At 41.7% G+C, this 18,476-nt stretch overlaps 1 protein-coding gene and 1 pseudogene across 6 annotated transcripts in view; one reads left to right on the forward strand and one right to left on the reverse strand.

Annotated features, from left to right (window-relative positions):
• MLLT1 (MLLT1 super elongation complex subunit) overlaps positions 1–18,476 on the reverse strand; it is a 67,265-nt gene that overhangs the window by 38,223 nt on the left and 10,566 nt on the right. For 5 of the 6 annotated variants that reach the window (XM_036459543.2, XM_045589158.1, XM_045589157.1 and 2 more), the window contains one exon: positions 11,013–11,095. The exons of the other annotated variant lie outside the window; for it this stretch is intronic. In XM_036459543.2, the coding sequence (XP_036315436.1) occupies positions 11,013–11,095 (83 nt within the window). The remainder of the gene's footprint in view (positions 1–11,012; positions 11,096–18,476) is intronic. 6 annotated transcript variants of the gene reach the window in all.
• On the forward strand, positions 6,433–7,441 carry LOC118731194 (annotated as a pseudogene).

Here is an 18,476-nt window from a genome sequence, read left to right on the forward strand (position 1 = left end):
ATGCCTCCAGGCAATAGCAACTATGTCATCTTACAGCAAGCATGTCAAACTCGCAGCCCAGCCAATATAACGGTACGTAAGAAACATTTTAATAAGAATTTTTAAATTTAATTTTTACAATATCCTGTTATACATAATTATTAATAACGAAATACGTTTGCTAATGACTGACTTCTATAATAGTGTTGCATTCATTTTCCTTATGTGCCTTATGTGCACCATTTCTCTCCACTAATACTAGCAGAGAATATTTTAGCAGCTAATTGCCATTTCATTAGTCTTGGACTGACTTGCTTGGTGTACGCAACAGGAAATCTTTGCTTTTGAAGAACAAGAAAAATAGGTTTATTTGCGTTACGCTTATTAATTTGTGTAGTTATTCAGTATCTGTTAAGTTAATGTTCAAAAAATATATACTAAAACAAAAACAATTGCAGCGGAATAGACAGATGGGTCCTAAGTCTTGTCCTGGAGCAGAAATAAAGAACAGCAGGGGGTTGCACGGGGAGTATTTGTTGGCAAGTTAAAGGACAGCTATTCTCTAGGAGAAGGTGGGGACTACTGGATGGGGTTCCCCTGACCAGGCAGCCCCCACTGCTAAGGCTTGGACGCGGAGACTGTACCATCTTGAAAAGGAAAGAGGATGTTATCATAACTGAAAATCTACAATTGCGGCAACCACCAAACAGCTGTGAACCCCACAACACTGGTCCCCAATAGGTGCAAACATAAGGATTCCAAGGAGCTCTACACTACACCATGGAAAGGTCAGATTTCGCCTGGAATAAGGTGAGGTCTCTGGTTCCAGTAGGAGAGAGAAACGCAAGCACTGTAGAAGCTGGAGTACCAGTGAAGTCTGTGCCTAGAAAAATCCGTGGCTGTTGGCCTGGCATGATCTGTGAATGTGGAAGGGGGTTCTCAGAGTTGCTAAAAGAAGGAATCTCTAAAAAGTAACCCATTTTGTTCTGACGCAAAAGGTCAGCCTAAAAATCTTAAAAGTGTGCTGGCTGCTTAGACCCAAGGGTGCAGAAGGATTATGCATACTTGCCTGCAGCCACATTGTTTGCACACTTGATTGGGCTTTTTCCTCTTCAAAACCTTGCTTCTGATTACTAAGTCCAATACATAGGATCACCCAGTTGGGGACACCCTGGGAGACTACAGGAGAAAGTTGTTTTTCTGGAACCTGGGGAGCAGAGTGGGGAGTGACCATCAGAGAGCCAGCTCTAAGGCAGCCCACTCCCACAAACCGGTATTGAGTGCCACAGGGAAAGAAGGATCTAAACACTGACTAGAGAGGCCATATAGAACCGGAAGTCAATCCAGAAACACTGCCACCCAGGGGCTGAATCACAAATTGACTCTTGTATAATCAAAAATAAAGGAATACGAGAAATTAAGACACCGCCTGCTTAAAAATCAGGACTGGCTTACAACACTGAGGAGCAGAACTCAGGGATCTGCAATATTGTCCTGACTGGGAAACAGGCATGCCAAACAGAACAATAGAAGAAGTGAATGACCTTCACTACTGCTCATTTTCTTTTTTTACTTTTTACTTTTTTTTTCTTTTTTCATCTTTTGCTTAAGAAACTAATTTTTTTCTTTTCTCCTCACTTGATTTTACCTTTTAATGAAAACACAACAATTCAAAATCTATGGGACACAGCAAAAGCAGTCTTGAGAGGGAAGTTCATAGCTCTACAAGCCTAATGCAAAAAAACAAGAAACAATGGTAATAAATTACCTAACCCTACAACTCAAAGAGTTAGAAAGAGAGCAATAAGAAAAGCTCAGTGTAAGCAGAAGGAAGGAAATAATAAAGATCAGAGCAGAGATAGATGACATAGAGAAGAAGAAAAAAAACAAAAAAATCAAAACAAAAGATCAACAAAATCAAGAGCAGGTTCTTTGAAAGTATAAACAAGATTGATGAACCTCTAGCCAGGCTCACCAAAAAGCAAAGAGGACCCAAATAGACAAAATGAAAAATGAAAAAGGTGAAATAACAACCCAAAGAAATACAAAAGATTGTTACAAAATACTACAACCAACTTTATTTCAACAAACTGGACAACCTGGAGGAAATGGACATATTCCTAGAAAAATATAACCTTCCAAAACTCAATCAGGAAGAATCCAAACAGCTTAATAGGCCAATAACTATGGAAGAAAATGAAGCAGTCATCAAAAGGCTTCAGGCAAACAAAAGCCCGGGGCCAGACAGCTTCCCAAGGGAGTTTTACCAAACATTCAAGGAAGAACTAAAACATATCCTACTTAGACTATTCCAAAAAATTCAAGAGGAACACTTCCAAGCTTCTTCTATGAAGCCAGCATCACCCTAATACCAAAACCAGATAAAGATAACACAATGAAAGAGAATTACAGGCCTATATCCCTCATGAACATAGATGCCAAAATCCTCAACAAAATTCTAGCAAATCGGCTCCAACAGTATATCAGAAAGACCATACACCATGACCAAGTAGGATTTATCCCGGGAATGCAAAGATGGTACAATATCCTCAAATCAATAAATGTGAAACATCACATAAATTGAGAGATAAAAATCACAATCATATCAATTGACACAAAAAAAGCATTTGACAAAATCCAACACCCTTGATAAAAACTCTCAAAAAGGTGGGAACACAAGGATCATACCTAAACATAATAAAAGCTATATATGACAAACCCACAGCTAACATCATACTCAATGGGCAAAAACTAAAACCATTTCCCCCTAAGAACAGGAACAAGACAGGGATGCCCACTCTCACCACTCTTGTTTGACATAATACTGGAAGTATTAGCCATTGTGATCAGACAAGAAGAAGAAATTAAAAGGTATCCAAATTGGAAAAGAAGAAGTAAAGCTGTCCTTAATTTGCAGATGACATGATATTGTACATAAAAAACCCAAAAGACTCCATCAAAAAACCAATAGACTTAATAAATGAATTTAGCAATGTAGCAGGATACAAAATTAATGCCAAGAAATCTATGGCATTTCTATACACCAACAGTGAACTTACAGAAACAGAGACTAAAAAAGCAATCCCATTTACCATCGCACCAAAAAATTCAAGATACCTAGGAATAAACTTAACTAAGGAAGTAAAGGACCTATACGCAGAAAACAATAGGATACTGAAAAAAAAAAAAAGAGATAGAGGAAGACATAAACAGTTGGAAGAACATACCATGTTTATGAATTGGTAGAATCAATATCATTAAAATGTCCATACTACCCAAAGCAATCTATAGATTCAATGCAATCCCCATTAAAATACCAACGGCATATTTCACTGACCTAGAAAGAATTCTCCAAAAATTCATTTGGAATAAAAAAAGATCCTGAATAGCCACAGCAATTCTGAGAAAGAAGAATAAAGTAGGAGGGATCTCAATACCAGATTTCAAGCTGTATTAGAAAGCCACTGTTCTCAAAACAGCCTGGTATTGGCACAAGAACAGACATATAAACCAATGGAATAGAATAGAGAATCCAGATATTGACCCAAACCACTATACACAATTAATATTTGACAAAGGAGGCATGAACATACAATGGAGTCAAGACAGTCTCTTCAATAAATGGTGTTGGGAAAATTGGACAGATACATGCAAAAGAATGAAACTATATCACCAATTTACACCATACACAAAAATAAACTCAAAATGGATACAGGAAACATAAGACGGGAAACCATAAAAATACTAGAAGCATCCACGGGCAGCAAAATCTCAGACATATGCCAAAAGAACTTCTTCAATGATACTGCCCCTAGGGCAATGGAAGCTAAAGAGAAAATAAACAAATGGGACTACATCAAAATAAAAAGCCTTTTTACAGCAAAAGAAACCATCAACAAAACAACAAGAAACCCCACTCTATGGGAGAACATATTTGCAAATGTTATCACTGATAAAGGTTTAATCTCCAACATCTATAGACAGCTTATACAACTAAATAAAAGGAAAATGAACGATCCAATTAAAAAATGGGCAATGGACCTAAATAGAATATTTTCAAAAGAAGACAGAAGGAAGGCCAAGAGGCACATGAAAACATGCTCAAAGTCACTAATCATCCGAGAGATACAAATCAAAACAACAATGCGGTACCATCTCACACCTGTCAGAATAGCCAACATCAACAAAATAACAAACGACAAGTGTTGGCGAGGTTGCGGAGAAAAAGGAACCCTCGTGCACTGCTGGTGGGAATGCAGACTGGTGCAACCACTGTGGAGAACAGTATGGAGTTTCCTCAAAAAACTGAAAATGGAACTGCCATTTGACCCAATAATCCCACTCCTAGGAATATATCCCAAGAAACTAGAAACACCAATCAGAAAGGATATATGCACCCCTATGTTCATAGCAGCACAATCTACAATGGCTAGAATTTGGAAACAGCCTAGGTGCCCGTCAGCAGATGATTGGATCAAAAACTATGGTACATCTACACAATGGAATACTATGCTGCCATAAAAAAGAAGGAATTCTCATCATTTGCAGTAACCTGGATAGAATTGGAGAACATCATGCTGAGTGAAATAAGCCAGTCAATGAAAGAGAAATACCACATGACTTCACTCATTTATGGATAATAAAGAACATTATAAACTGTTCCAAAAGATAGATATAAAGACAGTAAAGCAACAAGCAGACTGTCAAATTACAGTGGGGAGGGTAGGGAGATCTGGGGGAGATAAGAGATCAACCGAAGGACTTGTATACATGCATATAAGTACAACCAATGGACACAAAACTCTGGGGAGGGAGGGTATGTATGGGGGGGGATGTTAAAATATGTACACAGATAATAATTTAATAAAAAAAAAAAAAAAGAAAGAAAGAAAGCTTTACACAAAGTTTAAAAAAAATTGGAAGGAATAAAACTACCTCTGATCACCGATGATTTACTCTTATATGTAGAAAACCCTAAAAGTATACAAACTGTTAGAACTAATAAACAAATTAGCTAAGTTGTAGGATACAAAATCAACACACACAAAAATAAGTTCCATTTCTGTACAGAAATGAACAAAGAACAATGTGAAATTAAAACAATTCTATTTACAATAGCATCAAAAGTAATAAAAGACTTAAGAGATTATTATAACCAAGGAGATAAAAGATTTGTACAATGCAAACTACAAAACACTACTAAAAGAATTATAGAAGATATAAATGGAAAAACATCCTATGTTCATGGAGAGACTTCATATTAGTTGTTTTATTTTGTTAGTACTCACCCAAAAATATTTTTTCCACTGATTTTGAGAGAATGAAACGAAGGGAGAAAGAGAGAGGAAAAAAACATCAATGTGAAAGAGGCACATCAATTGGTTGCCTCCTGAAAGTGCCCTGACCAGCTACATTCCCTTGACCGGGAATTGAACCCACAACCCTTCAGTGCATGGGCTATAACCACTGAGACAGAATGACCAGAATTAAAGACTTCATATTGTTAACATATCAATTATACCCAAAGTGACATAGATTCAATGTATTTCCTATGAAAATCCCATGACATTTTCTGTAGAGACAGAAAAATCTATCTTAAACTTCATATGGAATCTCAGGGACCCCAAATAACAAAAACTATCTTGCGGGGTGGGGGGGAGTGGGTTAAAAAAAATTTCACACTTTCTGATTTCAAAACTTACCATGAAGCTGCAGTAATTAAAACACTATGTACTAGCATAAAGATAGTCATGCAGCCGAGACTGGTTTGGCTCAGTGGATAGAGCGTCAGCCTGCGGACTGAAAGGTCCCAGATTTAATTCCAGTCAAGGGCATGTACCATGGTTGCGGGCACATCCCCAGTGGGAGGTTGCAGGAGGCAGCTGATCGATGTCACTCTCTCTCTCATTGATGTTTCTAACTCTCTATCCCTCTCCTTTCTTCTCTGTAAAAAAATCAATAAAATATATTAAAAAAAAAAAAAAAAAAAAGATAGTCATTCAGACCAATGGAATAGACTAGAAAGCCCAGGATTAACAATTAACTCTCTCTCTCTCCCCCTCCCTCCCTCCCTCCCTCCCTCCCTCCCTCCCTCCCTCCCTCCCTCTCTCTCTCTCTCTCTCTATATATATATATATATATATATGATTTTCAACAAGGATCACAAGGCCACTTAAAGAAGGACAGTATTCTCAACAAATAGTGCTGGACAACTGGATACCCACTCTACAAGAATGAAATTTAACCCTTTGCACTCCGCTGTCCCCTCTCAGGGGACATCGGAATTCTAGCATATCACTCGGATGTCCCCTCTCAGGGGAGATTGCAGTTTATTAGTGATTACGGGGAATTGAGTTTCTGCCGCAAAGTAGCGTCGAGTAGCTGGTAGCCAATGTCCAGAATGGTTCGGAGTGCAAAGGGTAAGACTGTGACTAAGGGAATCATTGAGGAAGGATGGTATACGAAAAATGTGAAAAGAAACTTGGTACTGTTATCATTCCAGATAATGGAAAGATGGTGCAAAGAATACCACAGAAAGTGGTGAGAGAAAACTGAATTAAAATAAGGCTTTGACCTCAAAAAAAGCAAGATTCGATCCACATAGAAAGAATAAGTTCTCTACTTACAGAATCTGCAAACGTTCTGTGTACCAACCAGGTTCTAATTACTGCCAGGGCTGTGAGTACAAAAAGGGCATCTGTGCAACGTATGGGAAAAAGGTGTTGGATACCAAAACTACAAGCAAAAGTCTGTCTATGTGTATTGATGAAGATTCTGTCTTTCTGTATGATTTTTCTTTCTGCTTACATTTTCAAGGCATATCATAGACTAGAGGCCTGATGCATGAAATTCATGCAAGAATAGGCCTTCCTTCCCCCAGCTGCGGGCACTGGCTTCTCGCTAGTACCCGGGACCCAGGCTTCCCTCCCAGCCCTGTTTTTTTCTAGAAGGTCAGAAGAATGTCTGGTTTAATTAGCATATTATGCTTTTATTATTATAGATGTTCAAATTACAAAATAACATGTTTTAAGACTATTAAGTTTAAATCAGGAAAGTTGAGTCATTTTTTTGCTCTCTAGAAGTTCTGAATAGCAACAATGGAACTAATCTGCCTTACAAGCATCTTGCTGAACTAGAATAAGATGCAAATTTAACAACAAAATATTGTCCCAGTTCTGTAGCACCTTTTATTTAACAATATTCATATAATTCTTATCCTCTCCCTCTACTTTATACTTAAATATTGCAAAAGTGAAAAAAGGATTATTGATATTTCCTCAGCATTTGGCATTAGGATTTGTAATTTTCCCCTCATTTCCTTGTTGGTTGCCTAGTTCTTAGAATCAGCAGTCCCTTAATTAATTACAGCTTCACAAGGTATTTAATTATCTGAGACCACAACTGCTGAATGGTTCCTTAGAAATTAGCCAAGACCCAAATCAAACACAAATTCTATTTATGATTTTAAAAAATTGTTCTTGTGCCAGGACTGGTTTGGCTCAATGGATAGAGTGTCGGCTTGGTGACTGAAGGGTCCCGGGTTCGATTCCGGTCAAGGGCATGTACCTTGGTTGCAGGCACAACCCCAGTAGGGGGTGTGCAAGAGGCGGCTGATCGATGATTCTCTCATCGATGTTTCTAGCTCTCTCTCTCTCTCTCTCTCCCTTCCTCTCTGTATAAAATCAATAAAATATATTTTAAAAAAATAAATAAATAAATAAAATAAAAAATTGTTCTTGAAGCCATAGTACTAGTACAGCTGCTGTGAAAAACAACATGGTGGTTCCTCAAAAATTAAAAATAGATTTATCAGCCCACCTAGCAAATAAACTTCTGAGTATATGCCCAAAAAAACTGAAAGCAGGGGTCTCAAGGAAATAACCTGTTTACTCATGATTATACCAGCATTATTCACAGTATCTAAAACATGGAAGCAACCCAAGTATCCAGGATAGTCGGTGGAAAAGCAAATGTGGTCCATTCACACCATAAAATATTATTCAGCGTTAAAAAGGAATGAAGCATTGTTACACACTATAACATAGATGAGACTCCATACCCACCAGTATGGCTGTATAAATTACAACTAAAAAACTGGACCAGAACAAAAATCCTTAACCTAAAACCAGTTGCTGCCATGACTGCTAGATGCTCAAAGTGGTAAGATGCACACATGTTCCCTCTAAAGAGCAGCACCTCAGGGACTCACAAAGGAACGAGGCAATTAAAGAGAAGCACAGGGCCGAAACCAGTTTGGCTCAGTGGGCCGAAACCAGTGGATAGAGCGTCGGCCTGCGGACTGGAAGGTCCCAGGTTCGATTCCGGTCAAGGGCATGTACCTTGGTTGAGGGCACATCCCCAGTGGGGGTGTGCAAGAGGCAGCTGATCGATGATTCTCTCTCATCGATGTTTCTAACTCTCTATATCTCTCTCTTCCTCTCTGTAAAAAAATCAATAAAACATATATATAAAAAAATGGTAACATTAAAAAATAAAGAGAGAGAGAAGCACAGGGCCCTTCACTGCCTGCGGGAGAAACACACACACACCACCCCTAAGTAAGCAAGCCCAAGGAATCTGAAAGATCAGGACACCCTTGTAGAAGTCCTCTGCCCCTCAATGCTCCAATATATGTGAGGATGCTATACCTTACGGGACAGGAACATAGGGGTGGAACACCTCAGGGACTCGGTACAGGAATGGTCCTGAAGTCTGGGTGCAAAACCCAGGAGAAAAACTCCTCAGGTGAAGTTTGAGAGGAGTTGCCCAGTCACCACTTCTTTAGGTGCCCCCTTTGAGGGAGAACTTGGGTGCCTCCCCACCATCCACGTGAGAGGTCTGGGTACTAACAGAGGCTGCAAAAGCCACCACAGGAGAAGGTCCCAGCTGAGGAGGAAACACGAACTGCCCCACCTCTCTCCATTCTCTCTAGAGAATGTGAAGATCAACAAGGATCCCCTAGATCAAGAGAAGGGATGCTAAGACCCACTGGCCGCCTCTGTGTACTGCCCAGCTTCAGCATGGCACCAACTACCCCTGGGACAGCTGAAGCCTCCTGGCAGACCCGCAGGGTCACAAAGAACAGGGACAGCAGGAAATCAAGTGGACACTATCAGGGCCTTAGTGAACACTGCAAATATGCCTCCAGGAGGGAGAGAAAGGTCTGCGTGTCGGGAACCGGACAGGCCTCAGGGCACAAAAAAGCTCACTGATCTGTGGGACCCAAAATTGCTTCTAAGCCTCAAAGAAATTGAATTGAAACCCAGAGATGAACTTAGCCAGCTTCAAGGACTCCATCTTGAAGGACTCCACTGCCCGCCCCTAGAATGCCAATGTACAGAACTATTGGTGTTTTCTGCAGATGGACTGCCTCCTGCACCACCCAGGGGGTACTCTCATCATCCCTTTCCACAGGCTCCCCACAGGGAGCTGGAGAGGCTGGTGACACCTGTCCCGGGACTGAGTCCCCTGCATCAGTTCTCCTGCCTCCACACGCCTTTGCCTGGCCTCCCTAATCAGGTCCTTGGAAGACTATCCCCAAAGGGTGCAGCATCTCCTCTGCACCTCCTCCACACGCCCTGCTGAAAAGAGGGCACAGCCTTTGCCTGGCACAGTCAAGTTGGGCTCTGCTTTCAAGGTGGCCGGTCACGAGGACTCTCAGGCCTTGCTTCCATGAAAGCCTTGGTTGCCCAGGCTTCTGAGAAGTGGGCCCCAGAGGGTTGAAGCGTTGACTCCTACTTTGCTGCACTTGCTGAAATGTCCCTCAGCTCCCAGTGGGGCAGCACACCCGAGTGCCATCCCCAGAGGTCCTTGACACCAGATGGTTTGCAGAACAGCCAGGTATGAAAAAGGAACTCATAAAAAAAAGAAAAAAAAAGAAAAAGGAACTCATTAGGGAGTGGTGGCATCCACAGGCCTCACAGGGAGATCTCCTTCCTGAAAGACAGAGGAGCTACCTGCAGCCAGTCTAGCTGGGCTTGTGAGAAAGCACCCAACCATGGCCAAGCCACCTCCATACCAGGAAAGGTGTCTGTGAGAAGGAACAAAGGAGGTTGCAGAAAAGTTCTTTAATTGTAATTATTAGGCTTTAAAAAAAACCTAAAACTATAGTCTGAATCTGTCCCCCCCAAATTCACATGTTGAAATCCTAACCCCCAAAGGTGATGGTGTTGGGAGTTGTGGGCCACAGGGAGGTGATTTGTCCGGAGGGTGGAGCCCCATGAATGGGTTTAGTGCCCTTATAAAAGAGACCCCAAAGGGCTCTCACACCACCCTCCATGTAAGGACACAGAAAGAAGTCTGTGACTGGGAAGAGGGGCCGGCACCTGATCTTGGACTTCCAGCTTCTTGAACTGTGAGCAATAAACTTCTGTTGTTTATAAGCCACCCAGTCTGTAGTATTCTATTATAGCATCCCAAATGGACTAAGAGTTATCAATATATGTTCACTGTAAATGTTTATAAAATATTCATGGAGGAAAATAAAAGAAAAACACCTTATAATCTTACCACCCACATTACATGTTAACAATTTTAATGTATACAGTGATTTTTTCCCTATATTGTGAATATTGGCAGGAAAAGTCCTTGCTTTTTCATTCAATAATATTAAAAACTTCCCTCCCCCATCCAGATCATCAAAGAGCCTATTCAGGAAGTACCATAACTTTAACCAATCACCTACTGTGAGACATTTAGGTAATTTCCAGATCTTTGCCACTCATCAGTCCAGTACTAAGCCTCTAGAACCATCAACAAATCTAGCCGTCATGGAATGTCGCTGCTGACTTAGATGACTGTATGCACTTTCAGGTGATCCCAGAGAGGTCACACCCACTTGCACTCCCACCTGCCATTGGTGCCCATTTTCCCAACCCCCATCTCCACTGAAGAGGCAGAAACCCTTCAAAACCAGACTCTAGCGTGGACATCTCCACTAACAGTAATCCCAGCATTCCCTCAGCTGCGTCACTGATTCTACTTCCTCTTTTGTGAATTGTGCGTGCTTCCTGTTGCCACTTCCGGGATCCTACCTTGTTTTTGAAGTGCACCTCGATGGGCATGATGAAGCCAGCGTAACCCGACTCCTCCACTTTGTATGGGGGCTCCTTACACACTAAAAAGAAAGGGAAAAGGCATCTGTCAGCTTCCTGATCATTCAAAGGCCTCTCACCAGCAGCAGCAGCAGGCCCGCCACGCTCTGCGCCTCCTCTCTGCGGCTCACTAGCCCTGCAGGAGCATGGCTTTTCAGCAAGCCAGTTTCTCCTGTGAGGAATGAATCCTGTGCCCAATTCCATGCCAAAGAGGTCACGGGGAATCAAAGGAGCAGAGCAGAAGAAAGGTGACCCTGACGTGCTATGGTGGGAGAATGGGAAAGGGCATGAGACTAGCTAAGGCAGAGCAGCCAGTACTGGCTACAGGTCACACAAGTTCAACTGACTCAGGGCAGTCAGTATGACACGTATGAAGTGGAAGACCCTATAGGCCCCTGGTCTCCCAGGAAGGACAGTGCACACTACAGCATCTACCTCCCTCAAACAGGTGAACTGATGCCAGGAGGAGATGGCCTGCTCTCAGCTGGGATTCTCTCCTGGGTCCATCTGAGCACCTAACAAAAGCATTCCCAGCTGCCTGAGTGATGTGTACAGACTCATTAACCCAAGAAAAAAAATGTTAAGTTGAAACTAGGAGAACAGCAATGTACAAGTAAAAAAGTCTCCCACAATCTCACCCTTCACAATGTACTGACAATGTTTTGACATATATGTTGTCATTATGCAAGAAATGTGAAAATATTGTTCTCCCACTTTTAAGAAGAAAAATAATCAAAACAATACAGATTAAGTCACCCCTGTCTTCCACCCGTCTATCCCCAGAGGCAACCACTACTGGGAGACAGGAAAAAATCCTGCCAATTGTTAAAACATTTATGCACCTATATCTATATCAGTCGGATAATTCTTAAGTAGGCCAGAATTGCTGAAAAACAGTATATAGAATAAAATGAAACATGAGTCTTTTAAATTAAAACACTAAGACCTTTTCTTTAAAAATGTATCTTTTTTCAACTCTCATATACCCATCCGATCTAATATCATGTACCTCAAATATCTCATGTATCTGATCTATCCAAAGAAAATTGGCAAGCAGGGTGGGCTTGAAGTTATCAGTGACCCTCCACAGCAGGGCTGGTCAGACAGCCTTGTTTGGACCTCAGTCTGTAAACCCAGGGGAGCAGGGGATGGGCTTGTGGTTCAGGCCTGGGAAACCCCTGCTGGCCCCAGAGATGGGAGCTGTCTTGGGTGACCTAGGTTCCGAATCTCTATCCCAGTTAGCCCCCTTCTGTTCCTTGGATATCCCCCATGGATGCTGCATGGGCACCTCAAATATAGCCTGTCCCAAACCACCTATTCATACCCTCCTAAACCTATACCTCCTCCACAGCTCAGAACACAGGCTGACTGCCACTCACCCGAGGGCTGAGGACTCCCAGACTTCTCTCTCTTCCATAGATCACTTTTGCCAAGCACTATGAGCTCCACCTTCATACTGCTCTGCAACACACCCCACATGCTGGCACTCTGTGTGAGTCGCTACCTAGTGACTCACTAGCCATCCTGCCTCAGGCTCACTCCTGAGCATCCTCTGCAAGCCTGAACTGCAAGCCTGGCTATCCCATGATGGTTCCCCAACTTCAAGCTCCTCAAGGGGGACTGCAGGGCACTGCATCACCTCCTGCCTCATCTCTTCCCAGCCCAAACTCAGGTACTAAGATTTAGTCCTGCCGAATCTCTCAGATCACTTCCTCCAGGACCCCTTCTCTGATCCCCAACCCCATTTCCAGGTCATGATTCCCTCCCACAGATCTCCAGCATCCTGTGTCACTCAATCACAGGACTTCCATATTTACTCTGCCATCTTTCTCAATTCTTATATCAGCTCCATTTCACTCACTGTCACATGCCCGGGGCCAGGGCCAGGGCCAGGGCCAGACCTTTCAAAAACATTTAATAAAATGGGAAATAGCTGTAATACTATCAAAAATAAAAAAAATTTTTTTTTCAACAAGAATCTGTCAGATACTTCTGAGAGAACCACACGCCATGCTCCTTCAGGTTCTGCACCAAAGTAAAGGGATGGACCAGGAGCAGGAATTACACTGGACTGGGAGGCCAGGTCATGGTCTGCCTCTCTCTGAACCTCTGGATCCTGTTTGAGAGGACTGAGAGAGCAAGTGAAGTCTCTCCAGCTGCATGAAAGCAGGCTGCCTAGTGCTTTGCCCAACCTCACCAACCATAAGCCCTTGCAGTCTAGCACAGGGGTGGGCACCTGGCAGGCACCCAAATACTTGTTAAATTAATCTGAATCAAAGAGGAAATGGAAGCAGAGCAGAGAGGAAGGGTGGCCTGCCTTCACTGCACAATAGCCTACAGCAAAGGAACACATGAAAGGCATAGGCTAGGGAGTGGTCTGCAGTTCTGCTTCCAACTCCACCCCCCCAACCCCAGTCTAACTTCTGTCCGCCATCAAGGTCCAAGTCAGGGCCCACTTCCTAGCACGGCCCGACCTGGCTTCCCTTGGTCTCTGACTTCCAGGTCACCTACTTCTGCTGAGGGCAGTTATCTCTTCAAGTGTACATGTTATGCCCTGGCTGGTGTGGCTCAGTTGTTTTGAGTGTCATTCCATGCACCAAAAGGTTGCTGATTGGTTTCATGGTCAGGGCACTTGTAGTTTGTGGGTTCAGTCCCCAGAGGGGGGTGTACAGGAGGTAGCCAAACAATATTTCGCTCTCACTCTGATGTTTCTCTCTCCCTCTCCATTCCTCTCTCTCTAAAAAAAAATCAATAAAAATATTGATTTTAAAAGATTACATGTCACTTCTGAGCTCCATGTTTCTACCAGACTACAAACCTTTTATGGGAAGAGATGTGTGGGTTTCTCAACATCTCTCCAAAGGCCTATCACATAATAGGCACTGCAAGGCTGAAAAACACCTATCCTTTCAGAACTGGGAAAAGAGAGACCAAGCAGATGCCCATGGAAACCAAAGTGAGACAAATTTGATAGGAAATAAAGACAGTAAAGAGGGGAGGGATGTGATGTAAGCTATGGAGAAATTTCTGGAAAGAAAAAAGTGAATGAGACTACGCTGGGCAAGGAACAGGAAAAGGAAGTTGCGGCCCAGCACATGCCACGGGGCACTGCAGGGTAGGCAAAAGCCCCACTGATGCCGGATTCCCAAAAGGCTAGAGGTGTGGCACCTACAAATTCAGTAAAGGGCAGGAGAGAAGCTGGAAAGGGGAAAGGAGAAAGACAGGGAGTGACTGCTAATGACGGGCAAGAAGTTTGTTTACTTGTGGGGTGATGAAAATGTTCTGGAATGAGAGTGGTGATGGTTACACAACTTCATGAATACACTAACAGCAGTGAACTATACACATTAAAAGGATAAATTTACCATGTGTGACTTATTTTTGTAAAGCAGTCATTAAAAAAAAAAAGGCCAACACAGAGGCTGTACTTGAACAACAGCCCTGGGATTCATCCTGCCCCCCATCACCACCCCAGGCACAGCACTTTCAAGCTTCCCTATGGGGAAATCCAGGTGATTCCATGTCTCAGGAGAAGAGTCAACTGTCTGGAAGAACCTAAAGCCTACAGTATAAAAACGATCCAGAGTAAAGCCCTCCTCAGTTAGGAAAACACTGTGGGTTTGATCCCAGCCAGGGCACATAATTAGGTTGTAGGTTTAATCCTGATCGGGGTGATTGGGGTGCATACCGGAAGCAACCTATCAATGTTTCTTTCTCTTTCTCTCAAATAAATTTTTTTTTTTTTTTTTTTTTAATGTCCTCCGGTGAGAATTTTAAAGAAATGTTTGAATTCTGGCTAGTGTGGCTCAGTTGGTTGAGTATCATCCCTGGTTCGATGTCTCACTTTCACATCTCTTCCTCTCTTTAAAAATCAATTTTAAACCTTTTTAAAAAACAAGAGTTAAATTCATTGTCCTCAGGTCTAAGACATGCCCCAAAACAAAAATAATTTTAAAAGGGAAAACGAGGGAATAAGGTAGGGCTTTTAGTACAAATATAGTACTGATAATTTTTTAATTCCATGCAAAGACTAAAGCTAAGAAAATTTCCTAAAATGTAGAGCAAAAAAAAAACATTTTTTTGAAAAGAAAAAAGTGAAACATGAAGAAATAATTCAGGTCAAACAAATGCTAACAGCAGCTAATATTTATAAAGCCCTACTGTATGCCTGGTACTATTATCAGTACTTGACACATATTAATTCATTTAATCCTTACATCAACCTTGAGGCAGAGACAACTGTTTCCATTTTACAGATAAAATATTTAGACACAGAGAAGTAATAACCATCCTAAAAGAGATAACAGATAAAATACATAGATGAAAAGAAATAGTCAAAGATATAAGAAAACTTTCTGGAGCTAAATGGAGGACATCACAGAAAAAAACAAAAAACAAAACAAAAACTCAGAATTAATATCTTAAAAAGTAGCTTAAATGCTTCTAGAGAAAAAAACAAGATCATTTACAATAAAACAAGAACCCAACTGCATCGACTTTTCTGAAGACTATGAAGCAAATACTTTCAAAGCTCTAAACGATAATAATTATCAAACTAGAATATTATATTCAACCAATCTAGCAACTCAGTGTGAAAACAGAATAATATTGAGTAGTACTTTCAAATATACTAGGAGTCAAAAAGCTCATTTACCACTTACCTTTCTTGGGAAATTTCCTAAGTAATCAATCTCTTGGGATATTACTTGTGAAATTACTCCAGAAAAACAAAACATAAGGTAACAAATAAATCCCCCCAGGAGAACAATAAAGGAACATCCCAGGGGATGACTAGAGAGGTGGCTTTGAGAGAAGCCAGCCCTTATTAGAGGAAGGAAGACAGAGAGAACCAGCATGAAATATTCAGGGCGGGAAAAATCCATTGACTAAATTAGGGGTGTCGAACTCAATCAGAGAAGGGGCCAAAATCTAAAATCCAGCCTAAATCGCGGGCCGAATGTTTTACTGAACAGTCATAAACTATCATTGTGATGGAAACGCAGCGGAGTGCAGTGATGACAGCGAGGTGCGGGCCACATTGCAAGGCCTGGCAGGACGGATTTGGCCCGCGGGCCTTGTGTTTGACACATGTGGACTAAATGAATGAGGATAGAAAAGAAGTGGAGGTATAATGAAGACACAATGCAGTGGGAGAAAAGGGAGAAGCAAAGGGGTATTCACAAAGTTAGGGCCCAAACATGAAGCAAAAGACTCAGGACTACCCTAGCCAGTTTGGCTCAGTGGATAGAGTGTCGGCTTGCTGAAAGTACCTGGGTTCGAATCTGATCAAGGACACATGCCTGGGTTGTGGGCTCAATCCCCAGTGGGTGGCATGCAGGAGGCAGCTGATCAATGACTCTATCTCATCTTTGATGTTTCTATCTCTCTCTCTTTCTCCCTCTCTGAAATGAATAAAAATATTTTTTTTAAAAGACTCAGAACTGAATTTTAACCAAGAATGATAAAGAAAGAACCCATCTGCCTTGACATTACCTTGAGTGTTCTTCTGAGTGACCCAGAGTTCAGAGAGGATGAATGAAAACCTGGCATCCTGACTAGCTCAACAGTGAACAGTCAATAAAGTCAATATTGTTTCTTGATTTCCAGCTTTTAGTCAATTTCTGATCCCTGAGTGAAAGTCTCAGTTTAAGTTCAACAACTTTAACAATGTCAAGGAAGGGTGTTAAGATTCAAGGTAAAACAGGGGTACTCAATGTCCTTCTCTTTCTAAGCAGAAAGTCAGAAGGTACTGACAGAAGCTGGCAGCGCCTATCTAATCTTTTCAGCACCAAGGAGATAGCAGCAAATTATAGCAGGACACAAATCAGATGAACAAGATAAGTAATATAAATATGTTAAAATGGTACTAAAGAGAAAAATAAAGCAGAAAAAAAGGTCAGGAGCATGTGGCTATTTAGGTATTTTGAACAAGAAACTGTGAGTTAGACCTGGCGGCCAGAAGACTTGTTTAAAAAGGGTGAGCCTTTGTGGAGAACCCAAAAGTACCGTAAGCAGGTATGCTCATTATCTGAAGTCACAAGGACAATCACCACAAAATGAATCACTTAATTATAAAACATTTAGAGCAGACAGTGAATAAAAGGAGTTGGGAGTTTAACATAAAGTCTAGCTTTTCATGCTGGTAAATTAATATTTTTTAAATTTGAAAATCAACAATTAAGAAGCCAATTCATTTCCACTAACTTAAGGCGTTCAGGAAGAACACAATCAAGAAAAGCCTAGAAAAACTGGCCCTGGGGCAATGTGATCAGTGATGGCATGAGAAATGGAAACTTCCCACCTGGCACATACCTATTATGTGTATTTAAGTGATTTTAAAGATACTTTTTAAAGTACATAACGTATAATTTCAGAGCCAAGAGTCCTGTAAGAAACTCATTCACTTTTTTTTTTTTAATCTTCACCCAAGGATATTTTTCCATTGATTTTTAGAAAGAGTAAGAGAGCGGCAAAGGACAGAGAGAAATATCAATGTGAGAGAAACACATCAATTGAGCCTGCTACGAGGTATATGCCCTTGACCGGATCGAACCTGGGACCCTTTAGTACGCAGGCCAATGCTCTATCCTCTGAGCCAAACCAGCTAGGGCCTCACATTCACTCTTTAATCTGTTCCATTTTTCACTGACAACTGGCAGGGAATAATCCAATCAAATTTTGTTCTGACACAACAAATAGCCAACCGGACGTTTTACTATTTCACGTAGTTTGAGTAGACTTGGCAATCCAACTACTAATTTAAGTTCTACTCGCTGACACTGAGAAAGTGGACCTCACTCATCACCCATTTTCTTGGAGCTTGGAACTCAGAGATTATGCTGCTTCCACATGACCATTAGTGGGATACTGGGCCTCTATGAACCTCAGTTCCCACATCTACCTGGTAGGAATTCTCTGTCTCTCTCCCTTACTCTCTGTAAAAAATCAATAAAATACATTTAAAAAATAAAGGCGAATGGATAAAATCATCCTGAGTCCTCTGGGAGAAAAGGGAGTAAGACAAGCGAGGGAGATGGTGAAAGAGCTGGAGTGGAAGCTGCTAGGGAAACAAGGCGGACCCAACTCACAAGAAAAAGGCAGTCACAGTTTCTACTCTGCTGTTAAAGCTCAACAGCAGCCCCAGAGGACTCCCAAATGAATGGGCATGGCCAGGTGCCAAAAGAAACAGGCAGCCCTAACACGCAGACCCCAGGCCAGTGTGTGAACCATTTTTTAAGTACAGGCAGCTTACCTGGCCCACTTGAGACTGTTTCCCCATCTGTATGAAAAGAATAAATCAAGACCCTGCAGGAGCCCTAGCTGGTTTGGCTCAGTGGACAGTGTTGGCCTGTGAATTGAAGGATCCTGGGTTGATTCCGGTCAAAGGCACAGGCCTGGGTTGCA

The sequence above is a fragment of the Pipistrellus kuhlii genome, unplaced genomic scaffold (assembly GCF_014108245.1).
Source record: "Pipistrellus kuhlii isolate mPipKuh1 unplaced genomic scaffold, mPipKuh1.p scaffold_m20_p_30, whole genome shotgun sequence".
Classification (NCBI taxonomy): Eukaryota; Metazoa; Chordata; class Mammalia; order Chiroptera; family Vespertilionidae; genus Pipistrellus; species Pipistrellus kuhlii.